Source organism: Pseudopodoces humilis, chromosome 1 (assembly GCF_049639895.1).
Source record: "Pseudopodoces humilis isolate 2021_Gansu_Grassland_sample_001 chromosome 1, ASM4963989v1, whole genome shotgun sequence".
Lineage (NCBI taxonomy): Eukaryota > Metazoa > Chordata > Aves > Passeriformes > Paridae > Pseudopodoces > Pseudopodoces humilis.
This window is the reverse complement of record NC_142200.1, coordinates 20,856,723-20,870,288: the sequence shown is the minus strand read 5'-3', so window position 1 is coordinate 20,870,288 and position 13,566 is coordinate 20,856,723. Positions and strand designations below refer to the sequence as shown.

Here is a 13,566-nt window from a genome sequence, read left to right as displayed (position 1 = left end):
AGAAAACAAGTTTTATGAATTAATGCAGTTGCATATGTGTCTGCTTGGTGGAACTATGAAGTTTTCTTCTACTATGACATTCACATGTGAGAGCTGTTGTGGAAGTGCAAAATACCAAGTCTTTGCATCTGTCACTAGCAGGATGATCCCCTTACATGGATCACGGCCACAGAGGCACTCATGAAAGGCAGATGTTAACTCTGCCCGTTCCTCAGTCTTTCTAATGAACCAGCAGGAGTGAAAGGCTCCTCACTCCCAGCATTTGGAAACTTTTCGAAGTAACCAACTGGAGCAAGGCTTGTAGGACTTAACCTCCCCACTCAGAAGAATTTCAGAAGTCCTGAAGTCGATTCTACAGGCACTGCAGTTCCAGGTGGGAGAATGTGAACAGCGTAAGAGAAAGAATTACAGCATGGGAAGCTCACTCATTTGCTTGTGTTCTGGTCCCCTTGGGAAAATCCTTTACACGAAGCAGTGTGCAACTGTATTTTGCAAGTATTTTTGCAACTTTATTTTGCCTTTGCTAAGGTAAAATGGCATAGGGAGAGTGTAGCACTAGAGCAAAAATTAGGTCACACTCCTGGAAGCCTGGCTGGCAGCAGAGCTAACAACAGCTCTTTCAGATTTAGGATCTAACAATAATACTGTCAACTAAACTAAGCCTTGAGATGAACTGCCTTCATACTTATCAAGATAAATGTTTCAACCTGTATATGCTACAGCATCTCTTTCAGTGTAAACTGGAAGTAAGTTTTGGGTTGCTTTTCCTCTGAACTCTTTTCCTCTGAACTCTCATCCCAGTGGTAAATTATGAGCCAAACAAAAAACAATGCCTGTATGTGTTGCCGTTGTTAAAAAATTACCTCTGCTTGTCCCTCCACCCCATGGTGTTCATCTGCCAGGAACAATGGCAGCCATTGTTTTTCTAATCTCTTCTGGGTGCATTGCTGAACTTCTAGCAGAACCGCTGCCGAAAGCTGATCACGAAGGCTTTGTCTCCTTCCTCCACCTGAATGCATTAGCTAAGCAATCCAAATACAATAACACATGACATAAACTTTTGTGTATACCAAAAGTCCTTTATCTCTCTACATCCTTGATTTAGCAAAGCATGAGCTTAACTGTAAGCAAGGCACTTAATGCATGCTTACCCAAGGCTCATATGTACTTTTCATAAAAGGGAACAGATTACATTTGTCCCTACCTATAATAGGATACAGACTCTGGCAAATAATACCCCAGTTTGACCAAGTAAATTGCCTAAGTATCAAGATATATCAGAGTACCACAGCTCAGACTTGCTGTCTGTGGCTTTAGTGACATACTAAAATAGAAAGCTGGAACAAGTCACTGTGCCTGAAAGTAATTTTTTACACTTTTTCTGAGCTGTCTTGTGCATGCTCTGGCTGTGGTCTCAGATCATAGTTTAAGAGAGATGTTCTGTAAGAGGTAGGGAGGAAAAACCCTGAACAGGAAGGAAGGGACCTATACAATCAGAATAGAACCAGATTTCTGGCTAAAAATATAGTTAAGATTTGAGGAGATAGCTTGGGGAAAAGCTGGAGCAAACCCACTTGTGGATTTTTATCTCAGTTACAGTCACAGTGATTGTTCTTTATGTATGGTTCTGTAACTGCTACCTTTTCTTGTTGTTCTCTGGTAGCTGGGCTGTTGGGTCCAAAGAAGTACTTGTTGTTTAAGTACTTGGTTTTAATGTCTTTAGATTTTTCATCACTTTTTTCTTTATCTGTGTGGAGCATCTTTCTGAACTCTTCAATATCTAGCCAGCACATGAGATCCATGCTACAAACAAATTTAAACAGAATATTATTTCAATATTGAGTTAATTTCATCAACGTTCTAGGGCATTATTAGTTTAACCACAAGCCACAAAAGTATTCAAGCCCGAAATACCAGGTCAGATTGGGCTGAAATTTTATGTCATTTTTTCTCACTTGCTGAACAGGCAGAGCAAACTTACATCTTAGATATCTCGCTTAAGGTACCCTCTGGGGGTACCCTGAAAGGAGAAACCTCCTCAATACACCGCTGCTAAATCCAGCAGGGTCTGTGAACCAAAACCATAGTGCAGAGCTCACAAAGAGAATGAATGATGAAACAGATGAGAATTTGAATCAGTACTGAGGTTACGAGCCACTGAGAAATGCATTGACACTTCCTGCTCTGCCTCCTTGTTATATCGCCTGAGAAAGGAGCAGGGATGACAGCTGGGAACATCAGCCCAAGAAATCACCCCCGTCCTGCCGCATGTGAAGTGCTAGAGTTTAAATCAGTCTACAGCTAAGCAGATAAAAACAATTAATGGCAAAATTTGTTTCTAGGGCTTTTTGTGGGCTGCCTTCTCATAAATTACCAATTCTACTACTTATTTCATTAGTCATAGTCAGTGACAAATCATTTCAATGATGCAATTCTCAATCTATATATTGTTCATAATATTTCAGTGTACACCATAAATTTAAGTTTGTTTTCATAGAATCATAGAATGGTTTTAGACCACTTATTGACAACAGAATAAATTAGATCTACAATTTTGGTTTATTTGACTGTTTTCTGACAGTATGTTATTAGCTGAAGTTCCATGAGCATTTTAGTGAGTATATTCACTGTATTTGCAGCAGGAAATATGAAGCATTGAAATCAGACAAATCTGTTTCAGTTTTCCATTTGGTTAATAACTGGCTTTTTCAAAACATTAATCTATGAGTAAAACGTTCAGAAGCATCTGACTGATTTAAAAACAGATGTTCTCCTTTCAAAAGTCTTTTGAGACCCTTACAGAACCCTAAGTTCTAAAGAGACTGAAATTCTTTCATTTGCTAGTTCATCACAACATGACTAAGTTCACCCAAATGCAAGTAATCCAAATCAGTATGGTTTATGGAGTAACTCCTTGGCATCTACCTATGACAACTGACCAAATATGTGCATCTTTTTAAAAAGTAAAATATATAAACTTCAAGTGTGTTAGATAGACCACTTAGTAGTGGCTTATCCTGTCATACTGTATCAGGAGCATATCCATAGTCAATTAGCCTGGCGAGAGTAATGAGTGGTAATTCACTAACACAAAGTAACACAAATTGTCCTGCAGTTGTGTGAATATATCTTATATATTTAACGAAATATTAATTAATGGAGTTTTGTTTAGTTTCTTACCAGATATTGTGTGCAGGTACTCAGCAGCCTGTTCTTCCCTGAAACTTGGATTACTTACAACGGGACATTATCAGAACCATAAGTTTTGATGAAAAGGCAAATGATGTGTTTGTTGTTTTTTTCTGAAATTTTCCAGACTGCATTAGTTCTAGGATCCCTTCAGCTTATAGTACCATTAAGCACCTTTATTGTAGTGTGCCAGCTGGACTCCAGAGTAACTAGTCTGGACACAGTGCTAAAACACTTTGGTTAGACTTTTTCAAATGTTTTTCTTCATTGTAAAGGTTTACAAAAAGGATTAAAAAAAAAAACCCTCCATAAATTAAACATTTCTCTGCGCCTGGCTCTACCATGTAAGATAGGACTTGTATGTGATTAACAAAGAAGCAAGAAATACCAGGGGCAATTCAGCATACCTGTCCATGACCTGTTACCTGCTGATTCCTATCAAGTTAGAAAGGAACTCAAGACTAGTGGTCTCTTAACTGCAATGTGTGAAGGGGGTGTGCAAGACCATTTGTTGAGAGGCAGGAAGAAAATATTAAAATTTTAGTATCACATGTATATAATGTATTACATTTTTAAAATATTTATTATATTACATATATAATATTTAATGTTTATTATATATTATTCTATATTATGTTTTTATATATTCTATTTAATACATTAAAATAATATATAGTATTAATAAATATTATATTTTTTTTCTTTTGTATAGATACATATATATACTAGGGTTCCATGCTCAAAAAGTTTTTACTTTTTGCAAAAAGTTTGGAGATCACTTCTCTAGACAACTAACTCAGAAATAGGCAGCTATACCATAAGAATTTCCATCTGAAGTCATTATCTGCCATCCTTTTGTAGTCAATAATCTTAGGAATGATCCATCCAAATTGGTTTTAGATGTCACCTTCAGAATTAGGAATATTGTGTCCAGAAGTGTATATTTCTCTCTCTGACTACAAAGGGAGCCTATGTGATGATAAGCAGAAGTGATGACATTGAGTCTTGGCCAGAGGAGTTTTGTGCCAGATGCCCCTTTCTGGGCACTTCTGAAAAAGATGACCAATATGTAAAACTATAGCAGTGCTTGACTAGAAGCAACAGCCAATATGCAAAGCATCAACTCATGGGAAGCCAAATTAAAGGAAGGAAGTGACAATTTTAAGACAAAAGAAAAAGTGTCACCTTCTGTTTAGATCTTTTAAAACAAATAGGCTCTCTTTTTCAAAGACCCTGCCTAAGATTGTATCTGCTACAAGCTAGTACTTAAATCTGTTCAGCAAACACAAAACTGTGGTTGCTGTCACACTCTGAGAATAACATGACAGTTTCCTATTTGTACATTTTTATAATAATCAGCTTTAATTTTTAAAATGTACTGAATTGAATCTGTACTAAAAAAGAGAAAATTTTACTCATTATAGGCTAATTGTTCTACTCGGGTTTGCCACAAATCAAAGCAGAAACTGAAAACAGAACTGTAATACAAATATGTTTTGACAGGAGAATTTTTACCCCAAACATGTTAAGATAATTCAGTTATCTGAACAATATTTCTGTGTGTTTCATAAATATGCAAAAACATATTTTAAAAAACTAAAATCTGTCAACATTTAGATTGCCAAGATCATTAGCAAATATTTCTTTTGAACCTTGAAACAGGTAAAATAATAATAATGAAGAAACCTACCTAGCAGAATGCTTATTAAGAAAAGCCCGGAACTGTTCTAATTTCTTTTTGTCATGGATCAGGTCAGATAGATTAGGACCTGCCAATTCTTTGGGAGCTTGATGGAAGTTCTGATCTTCTACAAGTGCCCCCGTGTCAGCAACCGGACCCTGAGGGGAGAAATTATTTTGCTTGCATAACTATTTTTTTACCTCTGTATTTTTCTCAGTCTAATAATCCTTGCATTAGATAATCTATCTGTAAAACAGCTTTCTAATCACTGAGAAAATAAATTCATTTAAGGCTCCAGCTCCTAGTAAGCTTTACTTTTATGTTTGTTTTAAACATATCACTGTCTGCAGGTTCCATGATCAAATAATCCAATAAATACCTGTAATTCACTTGAAATGGAGGTATTTACTCAAGAGTAAGGGCCCAAAATACATTCCACAGACTTTAGGTCTGATGTTGATGGAACTAACAGAAGACCTGTGTATCTAATTAACACAATGGCTGTCAATCAGTCCCCAAAATAAAGGGTAGAAATCAGACTATTTGCTTCTCCAAAATAGCATCTGCTCAGCCTTTCATTGCTGATACTCAAAGTGTGAACCCTCTCTGACAAAGAAAGGGTTTGTTTTTGTTAGTAGGTACTTGTCTTACCTCATCCTTCTTGGAACTACTCACTTGATGCAAAGCCTGAAGCTCTCTAAAGTACACGGAGTCCAGCTGTTGAGTTTCTTCCACCAACTCCACCTAATAAAAATAATATCTTGTATCACCCCTACAGTACACATTATAGAAAGATGTAGAACTACATGGGCACTTTGCCAGTGACAGTGGACATAAAAGAATACATTTGCCAGTAATGAGACTGATGTTTAGAAGAGACAAGAAGTCACATTCTCATGACAAACAATTCTATCAATAGCTCTGGTAAAACAAGATTTTCCCATCTTTGTAGGATCAGATGCAGATTTCTGCAGAATACTACTAAATAACCTAACTATAAATTTAAGCCAATAACTTTGATTCAAAAAATTGCTAAATTCTAATGTGTACATAATATATCATGTATATTATCATGTATATATTGTGCGTATATTATATTGTGTATATTGGGTCAGACATACCTGATTGCCTGTGGCAGCAAATTGTATGTCAAACTACCACAGAGAAGCAGAAAAACAGTTCTTAGAACTAGGACTCTCAATGGGAAATATCAAGAAGACAGAGTGCCACAGATTTGGAGAAACAGAAATTTAAGGTGAGAAAGATGTTAAAATATCTAAACAATAAAGATGAAAGCTTTCTGACTTTCAGTCTTGTCCTCTTTCTTAAATTATTAACTGTGTGTGATTTGAATTCATTAAGTTGGTATTTTTTAACTTAATTAGAAGTTGTATGCAACTACGGCAGTTATTCATGCTATGTATAATCTGTAACTGTGAAAGAGATATTTGGTGATCCTCCTGGGTGACTAAACCATTTGAATACAGATTTTAGGATATTTAGCAAAATCGAGCTAATGCCTTACACTGATCTGCATGCCCATTACAAAGATTAGAAAGCTGTGATTATCTTATACAAGTGTTTATGTTAAGAGAGAGAAAAGAATGTTTAGATTGATATTTATGACATTTTCATCTAAATGTGAATACCACACTAATCACTGTGTTATCTGAATGTCTTCAAGCTCAATTTAACTTTATTCCATTGTTATAAAGTGCTTTGGGCTATCCCTTCTCTTAAAAGAAAATACAGTTTAAAATTAAATAGTAAAATAATAGAACATTTTTCATAAAGTTTAAAGAGAAAGTAGATAGCGGCAGAACAAGAGTCAACGGTAAAAAGAAACTCCCCTGATTTCATCTTTCATTTAAAGAAAAACACAGATATAGATATATTGAACGTGTCCCAAATAAACAATTTTGGACTCACCTAATTCTTGATAAAATATCTTGTTTCATTATGGGCCAAATATGTCCTGCTATAGAGTAGAACAAAGGGGAAGACTAGAGCCAGGGACTGAACAAAATACAAAGCAGACGTTGTCTTTGTGCTTGGGAAGGAGTGTGCCTAACTATCAGCCTGCACCTAGTACAAAGAGACTCTAGTGCCTCCTAGAACAGGTCATTTTAAGTCTGTGTATTGTAACTCTGCACAAACACTTGTATTCTGCTGTCAAAAGGATCTAGTTGGTTTTTTCATGCTTGGATTAATATCTTTGTGTTATTAGAGCACTGGGAAGTCTGCACATAACTTCTCTTGCAAAGTAACGCATCCTCCAAACTGAAAGGGCAATAGATTATCCTGTGCTTAATTCAAGGAGATATAAACTGACATACATATTAACTGCAAAGTATATTTCTTCAATCCTTACTTTTCACTAGAAACAGTGAAAACAGAGAGCTCAAAAGCAGGCTCCTTTTAATGCAAAAACGGTGCATAAGAGCTGTGCTGAGCACTCAGTTAGGACCAGCAATAGACACTAGACAGCTCTTATAGAGCACAGAAAATACACAGTTGCAAAAGACTAAAACTAGTCTGATAGAAAGGACATAAAATTTCAGATTCATGAAAAGTATCAGTCAATTCCAAGGTGCACTGCAGGTTATAAAGAATTATAGCTGAAATAGTTTAGAAAAAACAATTTATCTGAAAGGTTAGAGAAGACGTGGAAAAGCAAAGAAAATATTTTACAGATGTGTTTGGATTACTATATTTCATTTCACTAAGACTCTCAAAGTTTCAAAGTTTCTAAAGGATATTATGTTATCACAGGATGAGAGGGAAAGACCCCTCGTGAATTAATTACAAGGTAGAAAATCAAAACCAAAGAAATAAATAACTTTCGTTATGGGGTGGGGTTCCTGTTGGAGTCTCACAGGGACCTGCACTGAGGTTGTTTTTTAAACATTCCGAAACTATCTGAAAAAGGAGGTGAGTGAAGAGGCAACAAAGTTTGCAAAATTATTCCACAGAGCAAAAAATTAAATTGACTGTGAAAAGCTGCAGGATAGCAGGACACTTTAGCATCTGCATGATAAAAGGCCAGCTGAATTCAACGATAATAAACATTAAGTCATTCCAGTGAGCTCCAAATTAGGGCTTTCCATTAGTAGTTATTACTTGGGAAGAAAATCTTGGAATCATTGCAGATGTCTATTAGCTCACATTTTGCACATCCACTCAAAGTTCACCAGGAGTCAAAAGGCAATTAGAACGATAAGGACCAATTAGGAACAGACAAAAGTACAACAGAAAACATGGTTCTGCCACTGGATGATCCTTAGTGCATGCAGACCTTGAGTATTGCTTGCATCTCATCAAAAGAATATAAAGTAATACATACAGATGGGGCAGTAAGTGCAACAAAGGTATGGAACACCTTCTGTAGGAGGAGAGGTCAAAGTGTCTAGGATTCTTAAGTTTCAAAGAGATCTAACTGAAGTGGAATATAACAGAAACTTGTAAAAGCATAACAATATTGAGAATAGGACAAGATAGCAATTGTTCCTTACGACATACAGAACTAGGGCACCAGGTGAAATTATCAGGAAGGGGTTTGCAAACATATCAAGATATGCATTTTCTTCTCATATGGCTTGACTAAACCATGAAACCCACTTCTATAGTGAAGCTGAAGATACATCACTCAAGATACATTTTACAGAAACCCATGGGGGAAAAATAACCTCATCAAAGACTATTAAAATAAAAAATGTGGATAAGAATCTCTGTTCTATGGAATTCTTTGTTTGCAAAGTGCTAAATATGGTTCTATGTTTCTTTCCTGTTCTTATACTCTATTCTTTAATACTGGTCACCACCTAACAGGCTTAGAAGACCATTCTCAACTTTGATTTTAGGATCTATTCATCTAGTTGTTCTTACATGCATGCATGATATAGAACAAAAAATACACTGTACTACAAAACGTCTAAAAAGGATTTCAAAATATTTTGCGGGGGGGCAATGTGGGCATGTTATTACAAGCTGACAAGTGATGATATTTCCTATAAATTGGACATGCTTCATCTAAGGTCATAGTGAAGAAAAACAGGAGAAAGAACTAACTTCCTGCCAAAGAACTAACTTCCTGCTCTCTAACTCCTGATTCCCCTCTGTAAGTTTCTCCTTCCATATCCAAGAGAGAGATGCTAAAAATTGAAATCAGGATCATGGAATCTAGAGTATCCTCAGTTAGAAGGGACATACAAGGATAATTGAGTCCAAGTCCTGATACTGCACAGGATATAGCCCCCAGAGGCACACCATGTGCCCCAGATCATTGTCCAAGCACTTCTTGAACTCTGTCAGGCTTGATGCTTGGCCTGGGGAGCCTGCTCCAGTGCCCAGCCACCCTCTGGGTGAAGGAATTTTTCCTAATATCCTACCTAAACCTCCTCTGACACAACTTCAGGCCATTCCCTTGGGGCCTGTCACTGGGCACCACAGAGAAGAGATTGGTGCCTCTAGACCACCTCAATCTCTTCCTCTCCAGGCCGACTAAGTGACCTCAGGACTCGTAGTCTTCCCCTCAAAGCCCTTCACCATCTTCATAGCCCTCCTCTGGACACTTTCCAATAGCTTTATATCTTTCTTGTATTGTGGCACCCAGAAGGAGTTTGACATACAGCTAGCAACTTGTAGGTAAGTTTACAAAGAACAGAGAGCCATAGCACCTGCCATTGTCATCACCATTTCTTGTTGTTATTTGTCAAAGGCACAGCCAGGATTGCAGCCATCTCCTCTGACCTCCACAAGCATGCTCAATTCAAGCTTTCGGAACATTTTGGGATTAGAACTGAGTACACCTCTGAGTCACTTTTTTAGAGCAGCAATCTAAAAAGTGTTTGGGGCAAATACAGCTGAATCACCACATCACATTTCCTCTATGCTAGCAGTAGCCGCACTTAAATTCTGAACACTGGAAATACCTACTGTCACTGCACTGACATTCTAAAAAATCACCTTACTATGTGCTCATCATTAAAAATAGAGTGCTTGTGGGAAATCCATCATAAAAAAATTACTTCTGATCAATGCTACAATTGCAGAAACATGAAACTTCCTGAGATCAGAGTTTTACCACAGCAAGATGTGCTCCTCCCCAGTTCACAGGCCAAGGAGTCTATGAAGCCCACACCTTCCTTTCAGATGAGAAGTCTACTCTCTACAAGAAGCTCAGCGGATTTCCACATATCAGGATGGAAAGAAGTAAATCATCTTTAATACTTCTCCCTTCCTGAGTATAAATACAACAGGTTTGCATATGAATGCTCTTTTGATTTTCTTCCCTGAAATAAGAATTTTTCATGGTGCCATCCAGATATTACCTTTCTATAAGTGTATTCATCTGCTTCCACCATCTTCATCCATGGTTCCAGCAGAATAGCGAGGATATGTTCTTCTGCTGTGTCAAAAAGGTCCTCAAAAGCTGGGTGAATTTTGTGATAAATCATGTTTTTCTTATTCTGATTAAGTCCAATGTCCATACTGGCAGATGGAGCAATGTAATTTGCATAAAGGAACTACAATAAAACAGAAGAAAACTGTATCTTAGCCATCATTCATTTCAATGGCCACAGACCCTTGAAGGAGAGAATTAATGCATATTTGTTCCTCACTGCCCGGCTGTATGTTCAGAATTAGTATTAGTCCAAAATTCAGTTATTGGCATAATGGATCTCCCTGCCATTTTTACTCTTACTTGTTAAAATGGTTAATGAAATTTTCACTTGGATAGATTTGGCTGATACTTAGATTCAGATAATCACTGTAATAATTATTACAGCAACTGCACTCTTCATGAAGTCCCACTGTTGTTTTGAAGAATATGTGCTGGGCCAATTAGTGAAGGCATCTTACTTCTTCAAAGAGATGTAATTTGTAAATGTGAGGTTAAAACTAATGAAAAATTATACTATTTCATTCTGTGTGGAGGTTCACTTATTTAGTTTTTTGACAATGGTGAGACTCTTATCATAGTATAGGATCCATGCAGAAGATATCACTGCACAGCTAAGGTCTAAGCCCTTACCCAAACAAGAATCACAACATGCTTCATATCTGAAGCACAGAGTTTGCCATTCAACATGCACAAGAAGCAGAAAACTGAACCTGCAGGATATTTCCTTCTCCCATACAGCTCATCCTTAAAGCACAGAGTAATGTTATGTATTTCAATTTTATTTTTTCATACAGTCCCCTATGTAAAAGTCTTGTTTTCTAAATGTTCTGTAAATTATGCTATGAAAATGATTATTGAAAACTCAGAGTAAAACACTTGTTTTCCAGGAACATCTCGGAAGAAGATATTCCAAAATAGTTTTCTAAAACTTCAAGATTCTGACTTCAGCTAGGAACTCAAGTAAAAAAAGATGCTGCCAAAATATATTTCATATCCTTATAAATATTTTCTCTTCTTCATATTGTGGAAGTCTAACTATATTTTAAACATACAGTCAGGGACCTGATTAGTAGCACAAATCAGAATTTCTCTCTAGGATAGCATTCACAAGTCCATTTTCACTATTTATTATCACAGGTTTGACAATGAAGAATTCAGGATTCTGATAATTCTTATTTTCCCTAAGTTGCTAAAATCCATCTGTAACTAGTAGATGTACAAAGCACTAGAAGAGAAGAAAATAATACATTTACTCTGTGTTCAGGCAGCAGTAAAACACTGGTGTTCTTAGATTTCAAGCACAAAGGAATAATGTTTGAGTACATTAATTAACTATGTTTCTGTTTGTTTTAAATTAAATGCTTATTTATTAGACTCTCTCTTTCAAACAGCAATAGATATACCCCCATTATTTTGAATTTTTTTTACAATTTGAAACAAACCCTTTAGATTCTCCTGGTATTAGGTCACTGAGGAATATAGGACTGTGATGGCTGACATCCATCCCCCAGTTAGCTCTTGTTATTATTACTGTATTTATTGTGCAGGCAGGATTCTACACTCTTTCCACATGTCTATATTTTCCCTGCAAACAAAGATGGTTTGTGCCTACTGTGCCTACTATTATCAGTGCAATAATGATATGCAGGTGCAAGGTGTAAGAGAAATAGAACATCCATAGGGAGAGTCTTACCTGAAAACAAGACTGTATTTATCCTAAATTAAATCCTTCTCAGTAAATCCCTAAGTACATTTAAATTTAACAGCTTTAAATAGATTTCAAAAGTTGAATGATACTTTGAAGAGCCCTAACACTAGGAAAGTTTCAGCTAAATCATGTTTACTCTGATCCAAAACATTTAATATATAAAATTAGCCAAATTAGAAGGGACAAGTCCAATGATACCAAGATGTGGTATCTTTAAAAATAGCCTTTTTAAAAAGGGGTTAACCATTTCAGTTGTCATTAGGACTACGTTACTCCACCTGTTATGACTTACCACACAAGGGATCTGTAAAATAACAAAAAGCTTCAAAAAGAGGTCCTCAATATTTCAGCACAAATTGACCTGGTTCCTTAAATGAGTGATCATTTGAGCATAGATTTAAGAATAAAATAAAAACAAACACACCACTAGTTTCTTGGCTGGAATTCCCTTTCCCAATGATCTTGTATGAAATAGGTTAACCTGAGTATATTTGCTACTCTTCTTTAGAGTTGGCAAAAAATATCAGCCTACCAAGTTAGAAATTGCCCAGACCAAGAAATGTTGACCAAAAGCTATTGATAATCTGCTCACATGAATGCTGTTGTAATATATTGCCACATTAGGGACTGCTTTTGTAGGCTGCTCTACCTGCAGAACTGCCCCCGGTTCTTTTTCATTTCACATGCAAAACCAGAACATAGTAAAGACAGACATTTTTCTCCAGAACCAATAGTTAGGGCAGGCAATACACATGAAGGAAAAATTTAGAAGTGGTTAAGCTAGCTAGAGGAATGTACTTATCCAAACTCAAAGAACCAGACCCTCAGGGGTGTAATCATTATGGCCTCTTCATTTGAAGGATGCATATTTACAGTGTCAGAGGGTTTGGCATCTTTTTACTTGAATTCTCATAAGAATCCATTGCAATGGGATTTGACCCATTTGACCAAGTAAGTGAATACGTCTGCATTTGCAGATAGGAGAGAAATGAGAAGTAGCTTTCATCCCTGTGTCCCTTGCACAGAGTTGAGGTGCCTCTCTAAATCTGCACAGATTTGATTGCAAGGACTGCAGGAAAAAAAACTGAGAAGAGTTCTAGACATGTCAAAAAGAGGAAAAGTGTCTGTTCATAGCCTTCAACACAGGGCAATGCAGTTTGCAAGACACATTTTATAAAAAGTAATGATCATAGCCTCGTTTTATTCCCATGTCATGGAATTCCTGAGGTTTTCTCATTCTCATGGAATACTGAAACTGTTATATTGGTCAATATCCTATGGGATCAACAGGAAAAATTACATTAAATGAACTTATAGGTAAACAAATTCATACAAAAATCTGAAGCATATGACATCAAGTGCATATCAAGCTTTGTTGATCCATTGTTTTGTTCCTATTGAAAAACACAGTAATTTTTCTAGCTGACAGCTATAAATTCTCCTATAAATGTAAATATGTGATGAATCCAAACCTTATCTTTAACAGTTTGCATAATGGAATTACTTAAAATTGCACAAACCTGATTATACAAAATGGTTACAAAATTCAGATTAAGACTTTGGCCTCATTTATGACTTTCCAAA

At 36.4% G+C, this 13,566-nt stretch overlaps 1 protein-coding gene across 1 annotated transcript in view; it reads right to left on the bottom strand.

The window, feature by feature from the left end:
• RGS22 (regulator of G protein signaling 22) overlaps positions 1-13,566 on the bottom strand; it is a 59,599-nt gene that overhangs the window by 15,878 nt on the left and 30,155 nt on the right. The window contains exons 16-20 of the mRNA XM_088057549.1: positions 10,201-10,395; positions 5,522-5,614; positions 4,880-5,028; positions 1,641-1,803; positions 864-1,022 (exon numbers count right to left, since the gene is read on the bottom strand). Of these exons, the coding sequence (XP_087913675.1) occupies positions 864-1,022; positions 1,641-1,803; positions 4,880-5,028; positions 5,522-5,614; positions 10,201-10,395 (759 nt within the window). The remainder of the gene's footprint in view (positions 1-863; positions 1,023-1,640; positions 1,804-4,879; positions 5,029-5,521; positions 5,615-10,200; positions 10,396-13,566) is intronic.